This window comes from Anolis sagrei, chromosome 10 (assembly GCF_037176765.1).
Source record: "Anolis sagrei isolate rAnoSag1 chromosome 10, rAnoSag1.mat, whole genome shotgun sequence".
NCBI lineage: Eukaryota > Metazoa > Chordata > Lepidosauria > Squamata > Dactyloidae > Anolis > Anolis sagrei.
In genome coordinates this window covers 24,978,545-25,005,715 of record NC_090030.1, presented here as the reverse complement: position 1 = coordinate 25,005,715, position 27,171 = coordinate 24,978,545, and the positions used below count along the sequence as shown (strand labels likewise).

The window sequence follows — 27,171 nt, the reverse complement described above, 5'->3', positions numbered from 1 at the left end:
CCCTGTGTTCGTAAGCGGGTGGGGGGAAGAGCGCGCTCCATCCACTGTCCCCTGGCCGCGCCCCCTCCACCAGGAAATGCAAATGTGCAAGGAAAGAGGTCGCCATCGGGATGCTTCCTGCACATGGCTGCATTGTGCTGGGGGCCAGCAAGGATGCCTCTCCTATCAGCTGTGCCTCCAGGCAGTGGGAGGGAGTCCAGTGATTTGGATGTAGACATGAAGCCATTGAAGGTACTGCAAATCCCATCATCTGTTCTACATCCTCCCCCAAACCCCTCCAGTATTTTGTGGAGCTCATAATGCCCTTTGATGGCTGGTAAACTATAAATTCCACAACTGCAACTCCAAAATGTCAGGGTCTTTTTTCCTCAACCCTCTCCAATATTTTCTGTTGCTCCTGGGAGTTGTGTATGCCAAGTTTGGTTCAGTTCAATTGTTGGTGGAGCTCAAAATGCTCTTTTATTGCAAGTGAACTATAAATCCCACAACTGCAACTCCCAAATGTCAGGTTCTATATTTCCCAAACTGGACCAGTGTTCAAATTTGGGCATATTGAGTATTTGTGCCAAGTTTGGTCCAGATCCAGTCGTTTGGGTTCACAGTGCTCTCCAGATGTAGGTGAGCTACATCTCCTGCAAATGACTGTCAGTTTTTCCTAACCTACTCCAGTATTTTATGTTGGTCATGGGGGTTCTGTGTGCCAAGTTTGCTCCAGGTCGGTAATTCGTGGGGGGTCTCAGTGGTCTGTGGAAGTCAGAGCTGAATCAGTTGTGAAAAGAAGCAAGGGAGCTGAGGGATGATTTATTGTTGCCACCAATTTAAAAGGAACCAGTATTCAGGAGATGTTACCCCACTTCCCAATTTTAAAAAGACTTAGCCGATTTTCAATGGAGGTTGCCGATTAGGAACCAAATTTACCATCAAGTTAGAAGGGAGGCTATTCAATTGCACCTCCTCCTTTATTAAGAAAGTAATAACTTAGTAGTAATTACACTGTATATACTGTAGCGTGACTGGAGAGAAGAATGTAGATTTATTTGGTTACTTTTCCCTACGTTTCTGCCACCACGTGAGGTAAGTTGTAATATTGTGAGAAATGGCACTTGGTACACAGAATACATGGAGCTGAGGCTATCTTCAAATAAAAGTTAACAATGTTATTAAGTACACAGCGTGTGGTTGCAAGACATAACTTTTCCTTGTTGCACTTGGAATAATACTTTTAACTTTAACAGTTCATTCTTTCTAGTAACACAGTATCTTTCTGACGTAGAGCACTTGTTTCAGACAAAGTTTCCATACAGGGATGTTTCCCTTTGTTGATCCTCCCTAGATCAAATACTAAGTAAACTATTCTTTAGCCTCTCCTTAGACTAAAAGAATTCCAGCTATGTTTCACCATTCGGCTGCACTAGCCTGAGAAACTTCCAATAGCTAAACCCAGCTTTTCAAAGCCTCAAAGTTTTGCTTCACGAGTCACTCCGCCACCTTTCCTTTCCTTCTCTCCCAACTCCTAACTCCTCACTCCTCTGAACCTAACTCCTGACTGCTCACTCCTCTAAACCTAAACCCTAACTGATTTTTAACTGTCGTTTTTTCAAACTCTCCCCTCTAAGCTCCTCCCACTTCCCTCTCTCCTGCATCGGTCTCCATGGCAACGCACATGGAGGACTCCTCTGACTTAGGCCGCTCCAGCATTACTGCAGCCAATCTAAACACAAATACAGTTAAATCATACAATTTATAATCAACTCCTGTACAGGTTGAATGTACTGGCAATCCCATTATTAATTGTCCATACTCCCCCAAACATATTGTTTTTGTGATTAATCGCTATGCTTTACGCACGTTCAATTTGTAACAATGAAAATACATCTTGCATATCCAATATTTACATTACGATTCATAACAGTAGCAGTTATGAAGAAGCAACAAAAATATGGTTGGGGTCCCCACAACATGATGAATTTTATTTAGAGGTCACAGCATTAGAAAGGTCGAGAACCACTTTTTTAGTGTTTTTTTGCACTACAAATAGGATATGTGCAGTGCGCATAGGAATACATTCATGTTTTTTTCAAATTATAATCCGGCCCTCCAACAGTTTGAGGGATTGTGACCCGGCCCTCTGTTTAAAAAGTTTGAGGACCCCTGCTCTAGGTTATATACACATTTTCCATGTACAACAGAGATGTGCCCCAATATTTTGACGACTAGGTGACTTCCCACTGGGAAAAAATAGCCTTAAATAGCCAAAATCCTGGCCAATTTTCTTCCATTACCCCAAGTCAGCATGAGAGGTAAAGCATCCAAGCATCTTGGTCTTCTTCAGTTTCTCTTATTCACAGCTGTAATTCCTTTTTTAAATGTCCTTTTTTGTGGGAATCATGAATACACATGTCCGTTTTCTAGAAGAACAAATCTCGTCTTCTGTCATTAGCCGGGAGACCTGGAAAACACAAAAGAATGAAGTAGAAAAGGATAATAATAATAATAATAATAATAATAATAATCTATATAAATAAAAATGTAATGTTGGTTCATGCTACCATCAGAACTCAAAAACCAGTGGGGAATTGACACCAAATTTGGACACAAGACACCTAACAGTCCAATTTATGTCCTCCACTAAAAAAAAATTGATTTTGTCATTTGGGAATTGTCGTTGCTGGGATTTATAGTTTACCTACAATCAAAGAGCATTCTGAACTCCACCAGTGATGGAATTGGGCCAAACTTAGCACACAGGTCTCCCATGACCAACAGAAAAAACTGGAAAGGTTTGGTGGACATTGACCTTGAGTTTGGGAATTATAGTTCACCCACATCCAGCGAGCACTGTGGACTCAAACAATGATGGATCTGGACCAAACGAGGCACAAATATTCCATATGCCCAAATATGAACACAGATGGAGTTTAAGGGAAATAGACCTTGACATTTGGGAGTTGTAGATGCTGGGATTTATAGTTCACCTACAATCAAAGAGCATTCTGAACTCCACCAATGATGGAATTCAACCAAACATGGCATACAGCACTTCCATGACCAACAGAACACACTGGAAGGGTTTGGTGGGCATTGACCTTGAGTTCGGGAGTTGTAGTTCACCTATATCCAGAGAGCACTGTGGACTCAAACAATGATGGGTCTGGACCAAACTTGACACAAAAATTCCATATGCCTAAATATGAATACAGATGGAGTTTGGAGGAAATAGACCTTGACATTTGGGATTTGTAGTTACTGGAATTTATAGTTCACTACAATTAAAGAGCATTCTGAAACCCACAAACGACAGAAATGGGGCAAACTTCCCACACAGAACCCCCATGACCAACAGAAAATACTTAAGGCCGTCCAGTTCAACTCTCTTCACCAGGGCAAGAAAAGGTAATCAGAGCCCTCCTGACAAAGAGCCATCCAGTCATAAATATAGATAGATAGATAGATAGATAGATAGATATGATTCTCACACACACACACAGATATAGTATCACAGATTTGAAAGGGACCCTTAAAGAAGGACTATGATATGTTGCATATTCCAGAGTAGGCAAACCAGACACTCTCCACATCAACACTGACAAAGAAACAACAAGAAATACTGTTTACTCACAAGCATAAAGGAATTACATATATTAGAAACCAACACTTTACAATTACTTTATTTTCCAGATCACCAGACTGTGCCACAGCAATGTGTGGCAGGGGACAGCTAGTAATAATAATAATAATAATAATAATAATAATCTTTATTTATTTTCCACTCTATCTCCCTGACGGGACTCAGGGCAGATTACAGAACATGTTGCAATTCAGGGTAGCTTTCACTTTGCTCCAGACCCCACCACAAAGCTGTAGGTTTTGTATTTTATTGAGAAAAAGGCAAAATCAAAACACAGTCAAAGAAATGCAAAAGTTCCATAGGCAATACAAAGGCTTAAATGCAAAGACAAAGTTCCCAAGATCCAAAGGCAAAAACATGAAACATAATCCTTTAGCAATGGTCAAACAAGAGTCCATGGAAAACAGTTGAAAACAAGGCCCAAATCCCAGATTCAGGAAGCCAGAAGCGTGCTGATAAAAGCCAAAGTTAATCCACAGAAGTTTGCATGGAAAGAGCTACATTGGACTGACAGCCCCTGCTTGTCAGCTACAAGGCTAAATACCCTTTGCAGACATGAACACATTGCCTTGACCTTTGGCCCTCTTGGCTTCTCGCTTGCTAGCCAAATGAGTGCTTCTCCGGAGCCTTAATTGCAGATGATCTTGTCTGCTCATTAATTCATTATCTTCAAGGTTATGTAACAACTTATCTTGGTCCAACTGGACAGGATCACTGTGGGAAAGAAAAGACATCTTCACCTGGCCATGTAGGATTTCACTCTCGTTATCAGTCTCACTAACATTCCTTTCCTCTGGGAACTGACTTACTGTTTCCCCTTTAGCAGCCCCACCGTCAGCCCTGTCTGAAGCATGTACACAAATCTGTAACCCATCAGCCTCCTCATCATCCTGCAGGAATTCTGGCTCAAAAGGCCCACAGAATTCAGCTTCAGACTCAGAGTCAAGCTGAGTCACAACAGAACACATATACGGCAAACATTCAATGCCGTTATACAATTAACAAAGACAGACAGTACATAAACAGAGGTAAAGGCTTCCCGTCTTTTTCTGTCTCTGGCATCTGGAGGCTGTGCTCAACTCCAGCCATGGGGGGCGCTGTTGCTCCTTCTTCCATGCCAAGGAGTTTTGTTGTCCTTAGGCGCTCTCCCAATCGAATCGCCAGCATGTCTGCATGGGCGCTTTTTATTACCTCCCCGCCAAAGCGATATTATTTATTATTTATTTATCGTGTCAGGAGCAACCAGACATTTGTATTACATTTTAAACAAAACAAACAAACGAACTAACAAAACACAAAGTTTGCAAGCTTGGTAGTTGATTAAATGTCCTTTGACCAGTATCTGGCCACTTGGAGTGCCTCTGGTGTTGCCGCAAGAAGGTCCTCCATTGCGCATGTGGCAGGGCTCAGGTTGCATTGCAGCAGGTGGTCAGTGGTTTGCTCTTCTCCACACTCGCATGTCGTGGATTCCACTTTGTAGCCCCATTTCTTGAGGTTGGCTCTGCATCTCGTGGTACCAGAGCGCAGTCTGTTCAGCGCCTTCCAAGTCACCCAGTTTTCTGTGTGTCCAAGGGGGAGTCTCTCATTTGGTATCAGCCATTGATTTAGGCTGCCACTTCTGGACTCTCGCTTGCTGGGGTGTTCTAGTGAGTGTAGATCTTAGAAAACTATTTATTGATTTAAGTTGTTGACATGCTGGCTGATACCCAAACAAGGGATGAGCTGGAGATGTCTTGGTCTTTTCACTATTGGATGCTACTTCCTGGCGGATGTCAGGTGGTGCAATACCGGCTAGACAGTGTAGTTTCTCCAGTGGTGTAGGGTGCAGACACCCCGTGATAGTGTGGCATGTCTCATTAAGAGCCACATCCACTGTTTTAGCGTGGTGAGATGCGTTCCACACTGGGCATGCTTACTCAGCAGCAGAATAGCACAGCGCAAGGGCAGATGTCTTCACTGTTTCTGGTTGTGATCCCCAGGTTGTGCCAGTCAGCTTTCGTATGATATTGTTTCTAGCGCCCACTTTTTGCTTGATGTTCAGGCAGTGCTTCTTGTAGGTCAGAGCACGGTCCAGAATGACTCCCAGGGATTTGGGTGTGCTGCAATGCTCCAGTGGGATTCCTTCCCAGGTAATCCTCAGAGCTCGGGATGCTTGTCTGTTCTTGAGGTGAAAAGCACATGTCTGTGTTTTAGATGGATTAGGGATCAGCTGGTTTTCCCTGTAATAGGCAGTAAGAGAACCTAGAGCTTCAGAGAGCTTCTGTTCAACCATCTCAAAGATCTCTTCTTGAGCTGTGATGGCACGATCATCACCAAAGCGACACCTATTTATCTATTCACATTGCTGTTTTCGAACTGCTAGGTGGGCAGAAACTGGGCTGATGGCTTGAATTGCCAACCTTTTGATTGGCAAGATTTTCTGCAGCTGATGGTTTAACCCGCTGTGCTAAAGCCCGGCCCTTTTTTCAATCAATCAAGACAGATAGTGATAGTTAAACCTCGGTTGGGTCTACACTGCAAGCCAGTCCGAGCTGCAGTATAGGGCAGCGATCCAGCTTTAGTTCAAAATGAACAGGACACTAAAGCTGAAAAGTTATCCAAGCATCATAAAAGCTGGAAACCCTGAAACCCAATAAAAGCAACAACAACGAATACAAGCCCAATTTCCCCAAACCAACTTGGTCTCAAAGGAGTGCCGCTGCCTCCCTTCAGGGTTAAACTCCCCGCAAAAATGTCACACAATCCCCAGTTGTGTTTTGAACCATCTCCCTATACAATCTTTGGAGGAGAAATGAACCCCAAGGGCATATTTGTTGCTTAGTTTGTTTTTCTTAAGGACACTGTGTTTCCAGTTATCATAGGATCATAAGGTTGGAAGAGACACCAAGGACCATCCAGTCCAACCCTAGTCTTGATGTTGTTTATTTGTTCAGTTGCTTCCGACACTTTGAGACCTACTGTACCAGGCCATTTATTTATTTATTTATTTAAAACATTTCTATTCCGCCCTTTTCACTCAGGGCAGAGCACAGCATATACATGGCAAACATGTTGATTCATGTAGGAACCAATGATACTGCTAGGCATACTTTTCAAAAGATCATAAATGATTTTCGAGCTCTAGGAACAAAGCTATAGCAATTGACAAGCTGGAATGTGTCCAGAGGAGGGCGACTAAAATGATCAAGGATCTGGAGAACAAGCCCTATGAGGAGCGGCTTAAGGAGCTGGGCATGTTTAGCCTGAAGAAGAGAAGGCTGAGGGGAGATATGGTAGCCATGTATAAATATGTGAGAGGAAGCCACAGGGAGGAGGGAGAAAGCTTGTTTTCTGCTTCCTTGGAGACTAGGACGTGGAACAATGGCTTCAAGCTACAAGAGATGAGATTCCATCTGAACATGAGGAAGAACTTCCTGGCTGTGAGAGCTGTTCAGCAGTGGAACTCTCTGCCCCAGAGTGTGGTGGAGGCTCCTTCTTTGGAAGCTTTTAAACAGAGGCTGGATGGCCATCTGTCAGGGGTGATTTGAATACAATATTCCTGCTTCTTGGCAGGGGGTTGGACTGGATGGCCCATGAGGTCTCTTCCAACTCTTTGATTCTATGATTCAATGCCGGGACACAAATTCCAACAAGGAAAAAGGGGTTTATATATCTGTGGAATGACCAGGGTGGGACAAAGGACTCTTGTCTGCTGGAGCTAGGTGTGAATGTTTCAACTGACCGCCTTGATTAGCATTTGATGGCCTGGCAGTGCCTGGGGCAACCTTTTGTTGAGAGGTGATTAGATGTCCTTGACTGTTTCCCCTCTGTTGTTTTGCTGTTGTAATTTGAGAGTTTTTTTAATATTGGCAGCCAGATTTTGTTCATTTTCATGGTTTCTTCCTTTCTGTTGAAATTGTCCACACGCTGGTGGATTTCAATGGCTTCTCTGTGTAGCCTGACATGGTGGTTGTGAGAGTGGCCCAGCATTTCTGTGTCCAGGTTGGTTCATCAGGTGCTCTGCTATGGCTGACTTCTCTGCTTGACGTAGTCTGCAGTGCCTTTCATGTCCCTTGATTCGTGGTTGGGCCACGCTGCGTTTGGTGGTCCCTATGTAGACTTGTCCACAGCTGCATGGTATACGGTAGACTCCTGCAGAAGTGAAAGGATCCCTCTTGTCCTTTGCTGAACGTAGCATTTGTTGGATTTTCTTGGTGGGTCTGTAGATAGTTTGTATGTTGTGTTTCCTCATCAGCTTCCCTCTGCGGTCAGTGGTTCCCTTGATGTACAACAGCAAAACAACAGAGATGAAACAAACAAGGACATCTAATCACCTCTCAACCAAGGATTGCCCCAGGCACTGCCAGGCCATCAAATGCTAATCTAGGTGGTCGGTTGAAACATTCACACCTAGCTCCAGCACACAAGAGACCTTTGGTTGGAGTTTTTATGTAGATATCTCTCTGTGTGTGGGGGTTTTCTGTTAATGGTGTGACACAATTGTTGATCTGGTTTACAGATGACTAGAACATCTAGAAAAGGCAGTCTTCCTTCCTTTTCCTTTTTCATGGTGAATTGGATGTTTGGGTGGATGCTGTTAAGATCTGCCAGGCTATCAAATGCTAATCAAGGTGGTCAGTTGAAACATTCACACCTAGCTCCAGCAGACAAGAGTCCTTTGTCCCACCCTGGTCATTCCACAGATATATAATCCCCTTTTTCTACTCCAGGCACTGTCAGGCCATTATATGCTAATCAAGGTGGTCAGTTGAAATATTCACACCTAGCTCCAGCAGACAAGAGTCCTACTTTTCCTCTGGATGGATCTTTGTCTTGACTCTCGTGGCTTGTTCTCGGTTGTCTTGCAGCTCTTCTGATGTCTCAGGGACATCTAATCACCTCTCAACAAAAGTTTGCTCCAGGCACTGTCAGGCCATTATATGCTAATCAAGGTGGTCAGTTGAAACATTCACACCTTGCTCCAGCAGACAAGAGTCCTTTGTCCCACCCTGGTCATTCCAGAGATATATAAACCCCTTTTCTTAGTCCCAACAGATCTCACTACCTCTGAGGATGCTTGCCATAGATGCAGGCGAAACGTCAGGAGAGAATGCCTCTAGAACAGTGGTTCTCAACTTTCCTAATGGCGTGACCCCTTAATACAGTCCCTCATGTGGTGGTGACCCCCAACCATAATATTGTTTTTGTTGCTACTTCATAACAGTCATTTTACTACTGTTATAAATCATAATGTAAATATCTGATATGCAGGATGCATTTTCATTCACTGGACCAAACTGGGCACAAATACCCAATGCACCCAAATGTGAATGCAAGTGAGGTTGGGGGAGGACTGATTTTGTAATTTGGGAGTTGTAGTTGCTGGGATTTATAGTTCACTTATAATCAGAGAGCATTCTGAACTCCACCAGCGATGGATTTGAACCAAACTTGGCTCCCATGACCAATGGAAAACACTGGAAGGGCTTGATGGGCATTGACCTTGAGTTTGGGAGTTGTAGTTCACCTATATCCAGAGAGCACTGTGGACTCATGCAATGGTGGATCTGGACCAAATTTGGCACGAATACTCAATATGCCGAAATGTGAACAGTGGTGGAGTCTGGGAAAAATAGATCTTGACATTTGGGAGTTTTAGTTGCTGGGATTTATAGTTCATTACAATCAAAGAACATTCTGAACTCCACCAACGATAGAATTGGCTCAAACTTCCGACATGGAATCCTCATGACCATCAGAAAATACTGTGTTTTCTTATGGTCTTTGGCGACCCCTCTGACACCCCCTCGCGACCCCGTCGGGGGTCCCGACCCCCAGGTTGAGAAACGCTGCTCTAGAACATGGCCATATAGCTCGAAAAACCCTACAACAACGCAGTGATTCCGGCCATGAAAGCCTTCGACAATGCATAATGTAATTTGATGTTTAATAGGCTTTTCCTTAATCCCTTCTTATTATTTATTTATTTATGTATTTACTTTGCTTCTATACCGCTGTATCTCAAGCCCGAAGGCGACTCACGGCGGTTCACAAACAGTAAAAACAGTAGAAACAGCAGTGGTTCCATACAACATATAACAATTGACTTAACACATTATCCATAAATTACCAATAAGCAATTACAATGCACAGTTATTACAAAAAACAACCGTACCCAATCTTCTCATCACCCAAGCGTAGTCCAGGTTCGTCGTCCATTGTTCCATTCCTATCTTCCATTACCAGATTGCACTAAATTACTCAAACGCCTGCACAAACATCCAGGTCTTCACCTTTTTGCGGAATACCATTAGAGATGGTGCTAGTCTAATGTCCGTAGGAAGGGCGTTCCACAGCCGAGGAGCCACCACCGAGAAGGCCCTATCTCTCGTCCCCGCCAGCCGAGCTTGAGAAGCAGGCGGGATCGAGAGCAGGGTCTCCCCGGAAGATCTCAAACTCCTGGTGGGTTCATAGGCAGAGATGCAGTCGGATAGGTAGCTTGGGCCGGAACCGTTTAGGGCTTTAAAGGCCAACGCCAGCACTTTGAATTCAGCCCGGTAGCAGATCGGTAGCCAGTGGAGTTGGCGCAACAGGGGGGTTGTATGCTCCCTGCACTCCGCTCCTGTTAAAATCATGGCTGCCGAGCGTTGGACTAGTTGGAGCTTCCGAGCTGTCTTCAAAGGCAACCCCACGTAGAGAGCGTTGCAGTAGTCTAAACGGGATGTAACCAGAGCGTGGACTACCGTGGCCAAGTCAGACTTCCCAAGGTACGGGCGCAGCTGGCGCACAAGCTTTAGCTGTGCAAATGTTCCCCTGGTCACCGCCGAAACCTGGGGTTCCAGGCTCAGCGATGAGTCCAGGGTCACACCCAAGCTGCGAACCTGCGTCTTCAGGGGGAGTGTGACCCCGTCCAACACAGGCTGTAACCCTATGCCCTGTTCGGCCTTGTGACTGACCAGGAGTACCTCTGTCTTGTCTGGATTCAATTTCAATTTGTTCGCCCTCATCCAGACCGTCACAGCGGCCAAGCACCGGTTCAGGACCTGGACAGCCTCCTTAGTAGCAGGTGGAAAGGAGTGACAGAGTTGGACATCATCCGCATACAGATGACACCGTACCCCGAAACTCCGGATGATCTCCCCCAGCGGCTTCATGTAGATGTTAAACAACATGGGAGACAATATTGAGCCCTGAGGAACCCCACAAGACAATGGTTGTGGGGTTGAACAGGTGTCCCCCAACAACACCTTCTGAGATCGACCCTCCAGGAATGACCAATTATCCAACACTTTTGCTTATGCAACGTTCTGCCAGCCTGTTTATGTTGGATAAGCAAGACTCTACTGTATATATTAGGGCTGGGCAATTCGTTTCGTTAATTCGTAATTCGTTAAAAAATTCGTTAATTTTTGAATTACAAAACGATTACAAAACTTATTTTTAAACCTGGAAGTGTTTTTAAATATCGAAACGGCAGGCGCCAAAAAATTTTGTATTTCCGTCCATTTCGGAAATACGTAAGATGGCCGCCTGGCTTGCTGGGAGCTCTCCTCTCTCGGCGCCGGCTGAGCAAGCGAGCGAGAGGGCGAGCGAGAGGGCGAGCGGCGAGCGAGAGGGCGAGCGGCGAGTGAGAGGGCGAGGGCGAGCGAGAGGGCGAGTGAGAGGGCGAGCGGCGAGCGAAAGGGCAAGGGCGAGCGGCGAGCGAGAGGGCGAGCGAGAGGGCGAGGGCGAGCGGCGAGCGAGAGGGCAAGTGAGAGGGCGAGCGAGAGGGCGAGCGAGAGGGCGAGCGAGAGGGCGAGAGGGAGGTCTCCTTCTCTTTCTTTCCTTTTCTCTTCTTTCTCTCTCTCTCACCTTTCGCAGGGGGGTTCTGAGCTCTCTTCCAAAAAAGGCTCACTTGCTTCCTCTTCTCTCTCTCTCTCTCTCTCTCTCTCTCTCTCAATTCGAGGCAGGAAACCCCTCCATCCTGCAGCCATCTACACTGCAGCCTGGATGAGGTTTGGCACCACATTGGCTCAATGCTGTAGCATCCTGGGAGTTGTAGTTTGGCAGCCTGGGAAAAAGAGCCCCTCCTGGAAGGAACCCATCCTAGCGAGAGGGCGAGAGGGCGAGCGAGAGGGCGAGCGGCGAGCGAGCGGCGAGCGAGAGGGCCCGCCAGAGTGAGTGCCTGCCTTCCCTCAATAATAATTTCTCCTCCCTATTCTACTAAATTAATAATTAAATTTAAAAAATATTGAAAAAATATTGAAAAAAAAAGGGCGCCATCTTTACAAAATGTTTTGTAAATATTTACGAAATTTCGTAAATACCGAACTTTTTTTTTGGAAAATTTTGTAATTATTTTAAATATCGAAACAAAAAAACACCCCAATTACAAATCGATTTTAGAAACAAATTTTTGCGTTGTTACCCAGGCCTAGTATATATGTGTGTGTCTGTCTGCAAAAGGCCCAGGGATCCAAAGCAAACCAGTCTGTACTTACTTCCCGCAGCAGTTAAGCTCTGGCCGATGTTTTGCAATCTGGCAGAGCCGGAAAGACAGGTGGATCCGGACTCGTTTGGCTCCTGGACGGAAGAGGGGCCCCTCTCTTGTTGGTGCAAGAGGCCCAGCAAGGACCCTCCGTACTTGGCTTCATGGAGGGGGCCCTGCGCAAGAGGCATGGAGGGCGGGTATCCCGGGGCAGGGGTCCCTCCGGAGGGCAAGTGCCACAGCTCCATGGCCGAAGGAGGGCCGCCCCGCAGGACGGGAGACGGGAAGGGGTCAGCATTGGCCAAAGCGGATGGACTCTCACTCAGGGGCCCCTGGTAGGGCTTGGCCCATTGGGGCGAATAACTCCACTGCTGGGGCTGAGGCGGGTGGCTCTCTGTCCATGGAGAGAAACGAAAATAGGACGAGAAAAAGAGTTAAGGATGAATTCATGCCTTCAACAATTGTCTTCAATGTATTTTATGGTCACAGTGAAATCCTTCTAATATCTAGTGAAAGATACAATATATACAATCTATATAAATAAAAATGTAATGTTCGTTTGTGGGATTAACAGAACTCAAAAACCACTGGACGAATTGACACCAGATTTGGACACAAGACACCTAACAAAAGAATGAAGTAGAAAAGGATAATAATAATAATAATAATAATAATAATAATAATAATCTATATAAATAAAAATGTAATTTTAGTTCGTGCTACCATCAGAACTCAAAAACCACTGGGGGAATTAACACCAAATTTGGACACAAGACACCTAACAGCCCAATGTATGTCCTTCACTATAAAAAAAATGGATTTTGTCATTTGGGAGTTGTAGTTGCTGGGATTTATCGTTCACCTATAATCAAAGAGCATTCTGAACTCCATCAACGATGGAATTGAACCAAACTTGGCACACAGGACTCCCCTGACCAACAGAAAACACTAGAAGGGTTTGGGGGGCATTGACCTTGAGTTTGGGAATTATAGTTCACCCACATCCAGAGAGCACTGTGGATTCAAACAATGATGGATCTGGACCAAACGTGGCACAAATATTCCATATGCTCAGATATGAACACAGATGGAGTTTAAGGGAAGTAGACCTTGACATTTGGGAGTTGTAGTTGCTGGGATTTATAGTTCACCTACAATCAAAGAGCATTCTGAACTCCATCAACGATGGAATTGAACCAAACTTGGCACACAGGACTCCCCTGACCAACAGAAAACACTGGAAGGGTTTGGTGGGCATTGATCTTGAGTTTGGGAGTTGTAGTTCACCTACATCCAGAGAGTACTGTGGACTCAAACAAGGATGGATCTGGACCAAACTCTACACAAATATTCCATATACCCAATATGAGCACAGATGGAGTTTAAGGGAAATAGACCTTGACATTTGGGAGTTGTAGTTGCTGGGATTTATAGTTCACCTACAATCAAAGAGCATTCTGAACTCCATCAACGATGGAATTGAACCAAACTTGGCACACAGGACTCCCCTGACCAACAGAAAACACTGGAAGGGTTTGGTGGGCATTGATCTTGAGTTTGGGAGTTGTAGTTCACCTACATCCAGAGAGCACTGTGGACTCAAACAATGATGGATCTGGACCAAACTTGGCACAAGCACTCAATACGTCCAGTAATGGAGTTTGGAGGAAATAGACCTTGACATTTGGGAGTTGTAGTCACTGGGATTCACAGTTCAAATACAATCAAAGAGTATTTTGAACCCCATGAATGACAGAATCGGGGCAAACTTCCCACACAGAACCCCCATGACCCACAGAAAATACTTAAGGCCATCCAGTCCAACTCCCTTCATCAGGGCAAGAAAATGTAATCAAAGCCCTCATCACAAAGAGCCATCCAGCCATAGATATAGATAGATAGATAGATAGATAGATAGATAGATAGATAGATAGATAGTAATAAGGCAGAATTTCTCAACTTGGAGGGGTCAGAAAGGTCACCAAAGACCACCAGGACCATCATGGGGGTTCTGTGTGGGAAGTTTGGCCCAGTTCTATCGTTGGTGGGGCTCAGAATGCTCTTTGATTGAAGGTGAACTATAAATCCCAAATGTCAAGGTCAATTTTCCCCAAACTCCACCAGTGTTCACATTTGGACATATTGAGTGCCAAGTTTGGTCCAGATCCATTTGTTTGAGTCCAGAGTGCTCTCTAGATGTAGGTGAACTACAACTCCAAAACCCAAGGTCAATGCCCGCCAAACCCATCTAGTGTTTTCTGTTGGTCAAGGGAGTCCTGTGTGCCAAGTTTGGTTAAATTCCATCGTTGATGGAGTTCAGAATGAATTATAAATCCCAGCAACTACAACTTCCAATTGACAAAATCATAATTTTTTTGAGTGATGGTTACTCCTTGTGTTGTGAGACGTTTTGTTGTCAAATTTGGTGTGATTTCATTCATTGGTTCTTTTGTTTTTAAGGTACTCATTACGCACAGAGCATTTTTATATATATAGATGGTCACTCATTGGCCTGATGGGTGTCTTGTGTCCAAATTTGGTGTCAATTCGCCCAGTGGTTTTTGAGTTCTGTTAATCCCACAAACGAACATTATATTTTTATTTATATAGATTACACTACGTAACACGATTTTTGTTCCTGGGCTATAATAGTCATTTCCTAATCTATGTTTGTATGTATATTTGTGAGAGCACTGTGGCTCCCACCGATGATGGATCTGGACCGAACTTGGCACATGGACCTCCCACGACCAACAGAAAAAAAATGGATTTTGGGAGTTATAGTCCATCCCACATCCATACTGGTGAGATGTGGAGGATGGACTCAAGATGATGGGAGCTGCAATCTGCCCACATCCAGAGATCACTGTGAACTCCACATATGACGGATCTGGACCAAACTTGGCACACAGACCCATCATAGCTAACTTTAAGTACTGGGGAGGTTTGGGGGACAATCGGGGGTGGCTCAACCCATTTGCAGTATAGTTGATTTTGCCCAGGGGTGCTCTTGATGCGCTCTTGGGGGAAAATAGACCTTGGCATATGCGAGTTGTAGTTACTGGGATGTATAGTTCACCTACAATCAAAGAGCATTCTGAACTCCACCAAGGATGGAACTGAACTAAATATGGCACACCGAACTCCCACAACGAACAGAAAATATATATCAGTGATTGGTTTGGGGGGGGGGGGGGCGCCAAAATACTGTTTGCTTACTGTTGAAAATTACCTAGGGCCACCTCTGGGGACAATGACAGAGGATGATGGGAATTGTAGTCACCGGCATCCAAAGAGCCCAAACTGAAAGTGGATCTTGACCAAACTTGGCACACAGATCCATCATGGTCAACTTTAAGTACTGGGGAGAATTAGGGGGCAATGACAGAGAATGATGGGAATTGCAGTCACCAACATCCAAAGAGCCCAAACTGAAAGTGGATCTTAACCAAATTTGATACACAGACCCATCATAGCCAACTTTAATTACTGGAGAGATGTAGAATTGACACAGATTGATGGGAGTTGTAGTTTACCCACATCCTAATACATTTTCTAATGGGTCCATTCCTAAAATCCAAAACCCAACAATGAATAATGCTTATGCTTATCCTAACAAAATCCCTAACCTGGGCATCGCCGTGTCCTTACCCTTGTGTGTGTGCGTGCATGCGTACACGTATGTGTGTGTGTAGAGTTGGAGGAGACCTCTTGGGCCATCTAGTCCAACCCCATTCTGCCAAGAAGAAAGAAAATTGCATTCAAAGCACCCCCGACAGATGGCCATCCAGTCTACTTAAAAGCCTCCAAAGAAGGAGTCTCCACCACACTCTGGGGCAGAGAGTTCCACTGCTGAACAGCTCTCACAGTTAGGAAGTTCTTCCTTATATTCAGATGGAATCATCTTCCCTGTAAGTTTGAAGCCATTGCTCCACGTCCTAGTCTCCGGTAGGACTTTCAATAATTCATTGTCTTGAATAGATTTTAGGATTTATATTGGATGCTGTGGTTTTCCACTTTGAATCTGTAAACTGGGATTTTTAAAAATACTGTTTATATTTAATCCTGTTTTAATGTTTGCATATTTGTATATTTTAAATGGTTATGTTGATGCTTTTATGTTAAGCCGCTTTGAGTCTACTTCAAGGGAGATAAAGTGGGATATAAATAAATATTATAGATATCTCCCATCTGGTCAGCGGAGGCAAAGTGGATTAAACCGCTAAGCTGCAGCACTTGCTGACTGGGAGGTCAGCGGTTCGAATCCAGGGAGCGGGGTGAGCTCCTGCTGTTAGCCCCAGCTCCTGCCAACCTAGCAGTTTGAAAATATGCAAATGTGAGATCACCGTTACCTGCGGGAAGGTAACGGTGCTCCATGCAGTCATGCCGGCCACAAGATCTTAGAGGTGTCTATGGACAACGCCAGCTCTTCAGCTTAGAAATGGAGAGGAGCACCAACCCACAGAGTTGGACACGACTAGACTTAAAGTCAAGGGGAAACCTTTACCTTTTATATCTCATATATATATAGATATATACACACACACACATACACACACACACACACACACATATATATATAGATACACACACACATATATATGTAATGTTCAAAAACCACTGGACAAATTGACACCAAATTTGGACACAAGACACCTACAAGAGAGGAGATTCCATCTGAACATGAGGAAGAACTTCCTGACTGTGAGAGCCGTTCAGCAGTGGAACTCTCTGCCCCGGAGTGTGGTGGAGGCTCCTTCTTTGGAAGCTTTTAAACAAAGGCTGGATGGCCATCTGTCAGGGGTGATTTGAATGCAATATTCCTGCTTCGTGGCAGGAAATTGGACTGGATGGCCCATGAGGTCTCTTCCAACTCTTTGATTCTATGATTCTATGACACCTAACAACCCAATGTATGCCCTTCACTAAAAAAAAATGATTTTGTCAATTGGGAGTTGTAGTTGCTGCGATTTAAAGTTCCCCTAAAATCAAAGAGCATTCTGAACCCCACCAACGATAGAATTGAACCAAACTTGGCACACAGTTCTCCCATGAACAAGAGAAAATACTAGAAGGGTTTGGTGGGCAGTGTCCTTTGGTTTTGGAGTTGTAGTTCACCTACATCCAAAGATGACTGTGGATTCAAACAATGATGGTTCTGGACCAAACTCTACACGAGTACTCAGTATGCTCAAATGTGAACACTGGTGGAGTTTGGGGGAAATAGAATCTTGACATTTGGGAGTTGTAGTTGCTGGGATTTATAGTTCACCTACAATCACGGAACATTCTGAACCCCACCAACGATGGAATTGGGCCAAACCTCCCACACAGAACCCCCATGTGGGCCACAGCAATGCGTGGCAGGGGACGGCTAGTATATATATATATATATATATAGAGAGAGAGAGAGAGAGAGAGAGAATGAATATATATTTATGGAAATATGAATACCCCAAATAATAATAATAATAATAATAATTATTATTATTATTATTTGAAACACAACAAGATTAGTACATATTAGCATATTGCTTTTTGTTGATGAGTTTTATTTAATTTGTTTTACTGTTGTTATTGCTTGTATTGATGTATTGTGGGCTCGGCCTCATGTAAGCCGCACCGAGTCCCTTGTGGAGATGGTAGCGGGGTATAAATAAAGTTTAATAATTAATAATACACAGCAAAAAAGATCACTATGCTGGCTTTTGTATTGGATCACACGTCGAACACTTTCCAAGTGTCTAGGACTGTGTGATGTATCGGCGAATAATGCGTGCACATCCAAGTAGGGTGGCCTTTTTTAGCTGACAGATGGCAATTTTGTCAGCGCTGATTGTTTTTAAGTGCAGGCCAAAGTCTTTAGAGACTGCACCCAGTGTGCTGATCACCACTGGGACCTCCTTGACTGGCTTGTGCTAGAGTCTTTGCAGTTGAATCTTTAAATCTTCATAAGCTTTTCCAGTTGCTTTTCCATTATTATTATTATTATTATTATTATTACTACTACTACTACTATAACTATTATTACTATCATTACCATTACTATTATTATTATTATTATTATTATTATTATTAGAGTTAAAAACTCGTTTGAGTCAACGTCCTTAGTGGTGAATACCCACTAGTATTCATTCAAGGCAATTAGGTTTCTCAGCTGTTAGACTGATATACCCAGATATCTCTTTGAACTGTTAGGAACAAAGATATGTCAATGCACAAAACATATAGATATATAGCAGAGTTTGCAGTACTATCTTTACTTCTTCTTCTTCTTCTTCTTCTTCTTCTTATTATTATTATTATTATTATTATTATTATTATTATTATTGGGTTGCTGTCTAGCCATGTTCCAGAAGCATTCTCTCCTGACATTTCACTCACATCTATGGCAGGCATCCTCAGAGGTTGTGAGGTCTCTTGGAAACTAGGCAAGTGGGTGTTATATATCTGTGCAATGTCCAGGGTGGGAGAAAGAACTCTTGTCTGTTGGATGTAGGTGTGAATGTTGCAATTATTGTATTTAATCAAGACTATGAGAATGAGAGGTTATGCAAGTGACCTGAACCTGATTCCCAGGGAAACGCTCACCTGATTTGACCATGACGTCTCCTCCTCCGTTGCCTTTTCTGCTCAAATCCTGGGGAATTTTGGTTGAACTCAGGGCCCGAGAGAAGTGTTCATCCACCACGCTGTTAATGTCTCCCTGAAAGTAAGTGAAGACGACATATTGGGCTCCCCACTCCGTCTTCACCGGCTGCTTGCTTTTGCCCAGCTTGGCAGCATCCTCCTTCCTGTCCTCCATAGCTGTGGATCTGTTTTTCCCCTGTCTGTGCCTAAAAAGAGAAGGAAGAGTCAAACTAGTGGATTCCTTTCCTCTTTTTGGAGGGATAGAAATAGCTGCAAGACTGAGAGGAGATCATGCTTGCAGAATGTGGAGCCACGCAAAGATAAGAAAAGTTCCCAGATTGCAGAATTCCTGGGAAAAGTTTGGTCGAGAGGAAAAGAAGCCTGAAAAGATGCCAAAGCGTGGAGTCAAGAAGTGCTGTGTTATCGACAAATTTAGTTTGCCCATGCCTAAATTCAATGGAAAATCAATGGATCGTCCAATTCGTTGAATCTCCCAACTCAATGCATTGCCCTACTGAATGGTTTGCCCAACTCCATGGAAAATCAATGCATCACCCTACTGAATGGGTCACCCAACTCAATGGAAAATCAATGCATCGTCCTACTGAATGGATCACCCAACTCAATGGAAAATCAATGCATCGCCCTACTGAATGGGTCACCCAACTCAATGGAAAATCAATGCATCGTCCTACTGAATGGATCACCCAACTCAATGGAAAATCAATGCATCGCCCTACTGAATGGGTCACCCAACTCAATGGAAAATCAATGCATCGTCCTACTGAATGGGTCACCCAACTCAATGGAAAATCAATGCATCGCCCTACTGAATGGGTCACCCAACTCAATGGAAAATCAATGCATCGTCCTACTGAATGGATCACCCAACTCAATGGAAAATCAATGCATTGTCCTACTGAATGGATCACCCAACTCAATGGAAAATCAATGCATCGCCCTACTGAATGGGTCACCCAACTCAATGGAAAATCAATGCATCGCCCTACTGAATGGGTCACCCAACTCAATGGAAAATCAATGCATCGCCCTACTGAATGGGTCACCCAACTCAATGGAAAATCAATGCATCGTCCTACTGAATGGATCACCCAACTCAATGGAAAATCAATGCATCGCCCTACTGAATGGGTCACCCAACTCAATGGAAAATCAATGCATCGCCCTACTGAATGGGTCACCCAACTCAATAGAAAATCAATGCATCGCCCTACTGAATGGATCACCCAACTCAATGGAAAATCAATGCATCGTCCTACTGAATGGATCACCCAACTCAATGGAAAATCAATGCATTGTCCTACTGAATGGATCACCCAACTCAATGGAAAATCAATGCATCGTCCTACTGAATGGATCACCCAACTCAATCGAAAATTCATGCATCATCCAACTAAATGGAAAACCAATGCATCGCCCTACTGAATGGATCACTCAACTCAATGGAAAATCAATGCATTTCCAACTAAATGGAAAACCAATGCATCGTCCAACTGAATGGATCACGCAACTCAATGGAAAATCAATGCATTTCCAACTCAATGGAAAATCAATGTATCATCCAACTCAATGGAAAATCAATGCATCGTCCAACTCAATGGAAAATCAATGTATCATCCAACTCAATGGAAAATAAATGCATCGTCCAACTCAATGGATCACGCAACTCAATGGAAAATCAATGCATCATCCAACTCAATGGAAAATCAATGTATCATCCAACTCAATGGAAAATCAATGTATCATCCAACTCAATGGAAAATCAATGTATCATCCAACTCAATGGAAAATCAATGTATCATCCAACTCAATGGAAAATAAATGCATCGTCCAACTGAATGGATCACCCAACTCAATGGAAAATCAATGCATCATCCAACTCAATGGATCACCCAACTCAATGGAAAATCAATGCATCATCTAACTGTTAGATGATGCATTGATTTTCCATTGAGTTGGGTGATCCATTCAGTTGGATGATGCGTTGATTTTCTATTGAGTTGGACGATGCATTGATTTTCCAACTGAATGGATCACCCAACTCAATGGAAAATCAATGGATCGTCCAACCCAATGGAGCATCCAACTCAATGGAAAATAAATGGATCATCCAACCCAATGGATCATCTAATTTAATGGAAAATCAATGGATGGTACAACTGAATCAATCATCCAACTCAATGGAAAAATCAATTGATCGTCTAATGATCATTGAGTTTGACGATCCATTGCTGGCCTAGTTTGGGTGACCAACTGTATTTGAGTGGGATGACCCTCAGGTTGGCTGCTTTGAGTGGGCCATCCTTTGCTTGTTAGGAATTGTGGGAGTTGAAGTCCAAAACATCTGTAGGGCCAAAGTTTTCTTCATTTTTCCCTCACCCACCTCTTCCTCTCTTCCTCCATTTCTTCCTTTCCCTCTGCTTCTTCTTTTCTTCATGCCTCTCTTCTCCTCCTCATCCCCTTTTCTTCTCCCTTCCTCTTTTCTTCTTCCTCATCCTCTTTTTCTTCCTGCCTCTTTTCTTCCTCCTCCTCCTGTTCTCTTCTTCCTGTCTCTTTTCTTCCTCTTCCTCCTCCACTTCTTGTTCCTGCCTCTTTTCTCCCTCCTCCTCCTCCTCCTCCTCTTCGTCTTCTCCCTTCCTCTTTTCTTCTTCCTCATCCTCTTTTTCTTCCTGCCTCTTTTCTTCCTCCTCCTCCTGTTCTCTTCTTCCTATCTCTTTTCTTCCTCTTCCTCCTCCACTTCTCTTCTTGTTCCTGCCTCTTTTCTCCTTCCTCCTCCTCCTCTTTTTCTTCCTGCCTCTTTTCTTCCTCCTCCTCCTCCTCTGTTTTTCTTCCTGCCTCTTTTCTTCCTCTTCCTCCTGTTCTCTTCTTCCTGTCTCTTTTCTTCCTCTTCCTCCTCCACTTCTCTTCTTGTTCCTACCTCTTTTCTCCTTCCTCCTCCTCCTCGTCTTCCTGCCTCTTTTCTCCTTCCTCCTCCTCCTCTTCTCCCTGCCTCTTTTCTCCTTTCTCCTCTTCTTCCTGCCTCTTTTCTCCTTTCTCCTCCTCCTCCTCTTCTTCCTGTCTTTTTTCTTCCTCTTCCTCCTCTTCTCTTCTTCTTCCTGCCTCTTTTCTCCTTTCTCCTCATCCTCTTCTTCTTTCTGCCTCTTTTCTTCCTCCTCCTCCTGCTCCTCTTCTCTTCTCCTTCCTGCCTCTTTTCCTCCTCCTCCTCTCCTTTTCCTTGCCCCTTTTCTTCTTCCTCTTCTTCCATAATTTGGGAATAACATGGTTTTAAATTATTTACAATTTTTAATTTAATCTCCCCTTACCCAATCATGACCTTGCAATCATTTCCCCAGATCAGGTCATAACCCCGGAGAGTGTTTTCCTTTCAGATACCTTTGTATGGTGTTGCACGATGACTGGGTGTTCCAGCATCGTCAACCGGGGGATGATGGGAGCGGTCATCCATCTGAGGAAATGTCCCGAGCGCAAGCCCATTGACCCCAACGTGATACATTGACCCACCTTTTATCCCAAACTCTGGAGGGCCCGGCTCTGTCTCTTGGGCCTAGTAATGTCCCAACTTCTGCCTGGTTGCCTTGGAGAGTGTGGGGTTCATGCCGCAGCCTAGCCAGCCTCCGTCTGCACTGCAAGACCGGGGTGTCACATCCGTCCAAAGGCCACAGCTCCTTGGTGTGCGATTGGTGCGCTTCCAGCGACAGGGAGCCAGCAAGGCGTATCCGTCAGCCTCGCTGGCAGGAATGCGTGCAATGCACCCCGGCAAGTCCACCGGGTTTGGAGGTTTCAGGAACGAGGAAAATGAGAGGGTTTGTTTGGTGTGTTTCTCAAAGGCAACAAGTCTCGCAAGGCACCGATTGTGTTGTCAGGGGTCACAGTGCAAGTCCTCAGAGTAGAAAGGAGGAGTCCATTTGGGGAGCATCTCCCTGATAGAATCCACGCACTTCCATTGCCCACGGCTCAACGCTAAGCAATCTGGAGAATTGTTTACACACTTTGGAAGCAAAGCCTTTCTGAAACCATAAAATCCACGACTCCATAGCATTTGAGTCATGGTGGCTAATGTGACGCCAAACTATAGCAGTGTTTGTCAACCTTCCTAATGCCGCAACCCCTTAGTACAGTTCCTGATGTTGTGGCAACCCCCAACCATAAAATTACTTTTGTTGCTACTTTATAACTTTGATTTTGCTGCTGTTATGAATCGTAAAGTAAATATCTGATACGTAGGATGTAATTCCATTCACTGGACCAAATTTGGCACAAATACCCAATATGCCCAAATTTGGATACTGGTGGGGTTGGGGGGTTGTCAACCTTCCTAATGCCGCAACCCCTTAATACAGTTCCTCATGTTGTGGTGACCCCCAACCATAAAATTACTTTTGTTGCTACTTCATAACTATAATTTTGCTACTGTTATGAATCGTAATGTAAATATCTGATATGCAGGATGTATTTTTATTCACTGGACCAAATTTGGCACAAATACCCAACATGCCCAAATTTGGATACTGGTGGGGTTGGGGGGATTGATTTTGTCATTTGGGAGTTCTAGTTGCTGGGATTTATAGTTCACCTACAATCAAAGAGACTTCTGAACTCCACCAACAATGGAATTGAACCAATCTTTGCAGATCTTCCATGACTGTATCTATTGTAATTTTTACATTGCTATGTATCCAATAGCATATCCGGTGGCGCAGTGGGTTAAAGCACTGAGCTGCTGAGCTTGTTGATCGAAAGGTCGCAGGTTCGATTCCGGGGAGTGGCGTGAGCTTCCGCTGTCAGCCCTAGCTTCCGCCAACCTAGCAGTTCGAAAACATGCAAATGTGAGTAGATCAATAGGTACCGCTCCGGCGGGAAGGTAACGGCACTCCAAGCAGTCATGCCAGCCACATGACCTTGGAGGTGTCTATGGACAACACTGGCTCTTCGGCTTAGAAATGGAGATGAGCACCACACCACAGAGTCAGACATGACTGGACTTAATGTCAGGGGCATACCTTTACCTTTACCTTTACCTTATGTATCAATATGTTTATGTAATTATGATGTTATTGTTTACTGTTCGCGTTTTCGGTTGTGTCTTGGTTTTTCTTTATTGTAATTGTTGTTTTGGGCTTGGCCTCATGTAAGCCATGTGAGCAGAATTCAAAACGATCTTGACAGATTAGAGAGATGATGGGCCAAAACTAACAAAATGAAGTTCAATAGTGACAAATGTAAGATACTCCACTTAGGCAGAAAAAACGAAATGCAAAGATACAGAATGGCAGGGTACAGCTAGTTGGAAATATATGTTTTCTGATGGTCTTTGGCGACCCCTCTGAAACCCGCTCAGGACCCCCCCCCCCCCCGATGAGTCCCGACCCCTAGGTTGAGAAATACTGATCTGTCGCATGAATTCAGTTTGATGCCATTTAACTGCTGCAGCTCTGTGCTATGGAATCATGAAAGTTGTAGTTCTGCAAGCAGTGTTGGTGCTTCATCAAGCTACAACACCCAGGGTTGCATAGCACTGAGCCATAGCAGTTAACAGAGTACCAAACTGTATTAGCAGCAAGTTCATATCTAAAGGAGCTTGAATGTAATGCAAACCCCTCTCTCTTTAAAACTTCTTGATAAGCTAATCACAAATGCCATAAGCTAAATGATTCAGTGGGTTATTTTAGGGTTTTTTGGGCTATATGGCCATGGTCTAGAGGCATTCTCTCCCGACGTTTCGCCTGCATCTATGGCAAGCATCCTCAGAGGTAGTGAGGTCTGTTGGAAGTAGGAAAAAGGGTTTATATATCTGTGGAATGACCTGGGTGGGACAAAGGACTCTTGTCTGCTGGAGCTAGGTGTGAATGTTTCAGCTGACCACCTTGAGTAGCATTTGATAGCCTGGCAGTGCCTGGAGCAATCTTTTGTTGAGAGGTGATTAGATGTCCCTGAGACAACAGACATCAGAAGAGCTGCAACGAGCCACGAGAGTCAAGACAAAGATCCATCCAAAGGAAAAGTAGGACTCTTGTCTGTTGGAGCTAGGTGTGAATGTTTCAACAGACCACCTTGATTAGCATATAATGGGCTGACGGTGCATGGAGCAAACTTTTGTTGAGAGGTGATTAGATGTCCCTGAGACATCAGACATCAGAAGAGCTGCAAGACAACCGAGAACAAGCCACGAGAGTGAAGACAAAGATCCATCCAGAGGAAAAGTAGGACTCTTGTCTGTTGGAGCTAGGTGTGAATGTTTCAACAGACCACCTTGATTAGCATATAATGGCCTGACAGTGCCTGGAGCAAACTTTTGTTGAGAGGTGATTAGATGTCCTTGTTTGTTTCCTCTCTGTTGTTGTGCTGTTGTAACCCCTTTTCCTAGTTCCAACAGACCTCACTACCTCTGAGGATGCTTGCCATAGATGCAGGCGAAACATCAGGAGAGAATGCCTCTAGAACATGGCCATATAGCCCAAAAAAACCTACAACAGCCCAGTGATTCCAGCCATGAAAACCTTCGACAATACATTAAATTATTCAGTTTATTACACAAAGGACTATTCAACTCACCAGCCTATTTTGCATTTCCAAATTTTCCGGCGATAGCGGACTCCACTGAGAAATAAAATCCAATGTGTTCATAACGACTCCTTTTCATACAAAAGGAGATAAACTTCTACTCATTTTGTTACATCTGGAGGCATCAGCTGATGAGGGCTTGCACAAAACTTTGCTTACAAACCAGGAAGCTGGAGGGCAAAATTGTAACTCTCCAGAGTAAAACAGAAAATCAAAGCTTTTCTTTTCCTCTCTTTGCATGGAAAGAGAAAAGGGGGGTCAATAATGTTAATGCTTTCCACGACCTTTCGAAACCCAAATAAAATTTGGTGGCAGGATGGGACTACGAGGGGCATTCATTAAAGATTTCCCCTGACCCACTTCTACTTATCACAGGACACTGAAACTGCACGTGTCACAATACGTCTCTCTAGGTTACGTACCCATTTACAACTCAGAACTGATCACAGTATTGATGTTACAGGTGCTGAAGTGGCGTGAGGTTTGGCAATGAACCCAGTGGAATCCAGAGCATAGAATCATAGAATCAAAGAGTTGGAAGAGACCTCATGGGCCATCCAGTCCAACCCCATTCTGCCAAGAAGCAGGAATATTGCATTCAAATCACCCCTGACAGATAGCCATCCAGCCTCTGTTTAAAAGCTTCCAAAGAAGGAGCCTCCACCACACTCCCTCCGGGGCAGAGAGTTCCACTGCTGAACAGCTCTCACAGTCAGGAAGTTCTTCCTCATGTTCAGATGGAATCTCCTCTCTTGTAGTTTGAAGCCATTGTTCCGCATCCTAGTCCTCAAGGAAGCAGAAAACAAGCTTGCTCCCTCCTCCCTGTGGCTTCCTCTCACATATTTATACATGGCTATCATATCTCATTTCAGCCTTCTCTTCTTCAAGGCTAAACATGCCCAGCTCTTTCAGCCGCTCCTCATAGGGCTTGTTCTCCAGACCCTTGATCATTTTAGTCGCCCTCCTCTGGACACATTCCAGCTTGTCAATATCTCTCTTCAATTGTGGTCCCCAGAATTGGACACAATATTCCAGGTGTGGTCTAACCAAAGCAGAATAGAGGGGTAGCATTACTTCCCTGGACCTAGACACTATGCTCCTATTGATGCAGGACAAAATCCCATTGGGTTTTTTTGCCACCACATCACATTGCTGGCTCATGTTTAACTTGTTGTCCACGAAGACTCCAAGATCTTTTTCGCACGTACTGCTCTCAAGCCAGGCATCGTTCCCCCATTCTGTATCTTTGCATTTCGTTTTTTCTGCCTAAGGTGGAGTATCTTGCATTTGTCCCTGTTGAACTTTATTGTGTTAGTTTTGGCCAATCATCTCTCTAATCTGTTAAGATCATTTTGAATTCTGCTCCTGTCCTCTGGAGTATTGGCTATCCCTCCCAATTTGATGTCTGCAAACTTGATGATCATGCCTTCTAACCCTTCGTCTAAGTCATTAATAAAGATCCTAACCAGGACCGGGCCCAGGATGGAACCCTGTGGCACTCCACTCGCCACTTCTTTCCAAGATGAAGAGGAAGCATTGGGTAGAATCACCCTCTGGGTTTGTCCACTTAACCAATTACAGATCCATCTAACCATAGATTTGCCTAGCCCACATTGGACTAGTTTCCTTGCCAGAAGGTCATGGGGGACCTTGTCGAAGGCCTTCCTGAAATCCAGGTACGCTACATCCACGGCATTCCCTGCATCTACCCAGCTTGTAACTTTATCGAAAAAAGAGATCAGATGAGTTCTGGCATGACTTGTTTTTGATAAATCCGTGTTGACTATTAGCGATGACCGCATTTGTTTCTAAGTGTTTGCAGACCACTTCCTTAACAATCTTTTCCAGAATCTTGCTTGGTATCGACGTGAGGCTGACTGGATGG

General features: G+C 44.2%; 1 protein-coding gene across 1 annotated transcript; it reads right to left on the bottom strand.

The window, feature by feature from the left end:
• Positions 1-123: 123 nt before the first annotated feature.
• On the bottom strand, positions 124-22,677 carry VGLL1 (vestigial like family member 1). The gene is made up of 4 exons (XM_060756424.2): positions 22,227-22,677; positions 18,666-18,910; positions 12,088-12,468; positions 124-2,449 (listed from the first exon to the last, which is right to left on the bottom strand). The coding sequence occupies exons 2-4, from the start codon at positions 18,877-18,879 to the stop codon at positions 2,409-2,411; spliced, it is 636 nt and encodes a 211-aa protein (XP_060612407.2). The 5' UTR covers positions 18,880-18,910; positions 22,227-22,677; the 3' UTR covers positions 124-2,408.
• Between the last annotated feature and the right edge of the window lie 4,494 nt (positions 22,678-27,171).

Excerpts from the sequence above, each read along its gene's own strand:
- VGLL1 (XM_060756424.2), bottom strand. The coding sequence starts at position 18,879 with ATGGAGGACAGGAAGGAGGATGCTGCCAAGCTGGGCAAAAGCAAGCAG. Across the intron at positions 12,469-18,665 it reads AGACGTCATGGTCAAATCAG|AGAGCCACCCGCCTCAGCCC; the intron begins GTGAGCGTTTCC and ends CTCCATGGACAG. Across the intron at positions 2,450-12,087 it reads GAGCTTAACTGCTGCGGGAA|GTCTCCCGGCTAATGACAGA; the intron begins GTAAGTACAGAC and ends TGTGTTTTCCAG.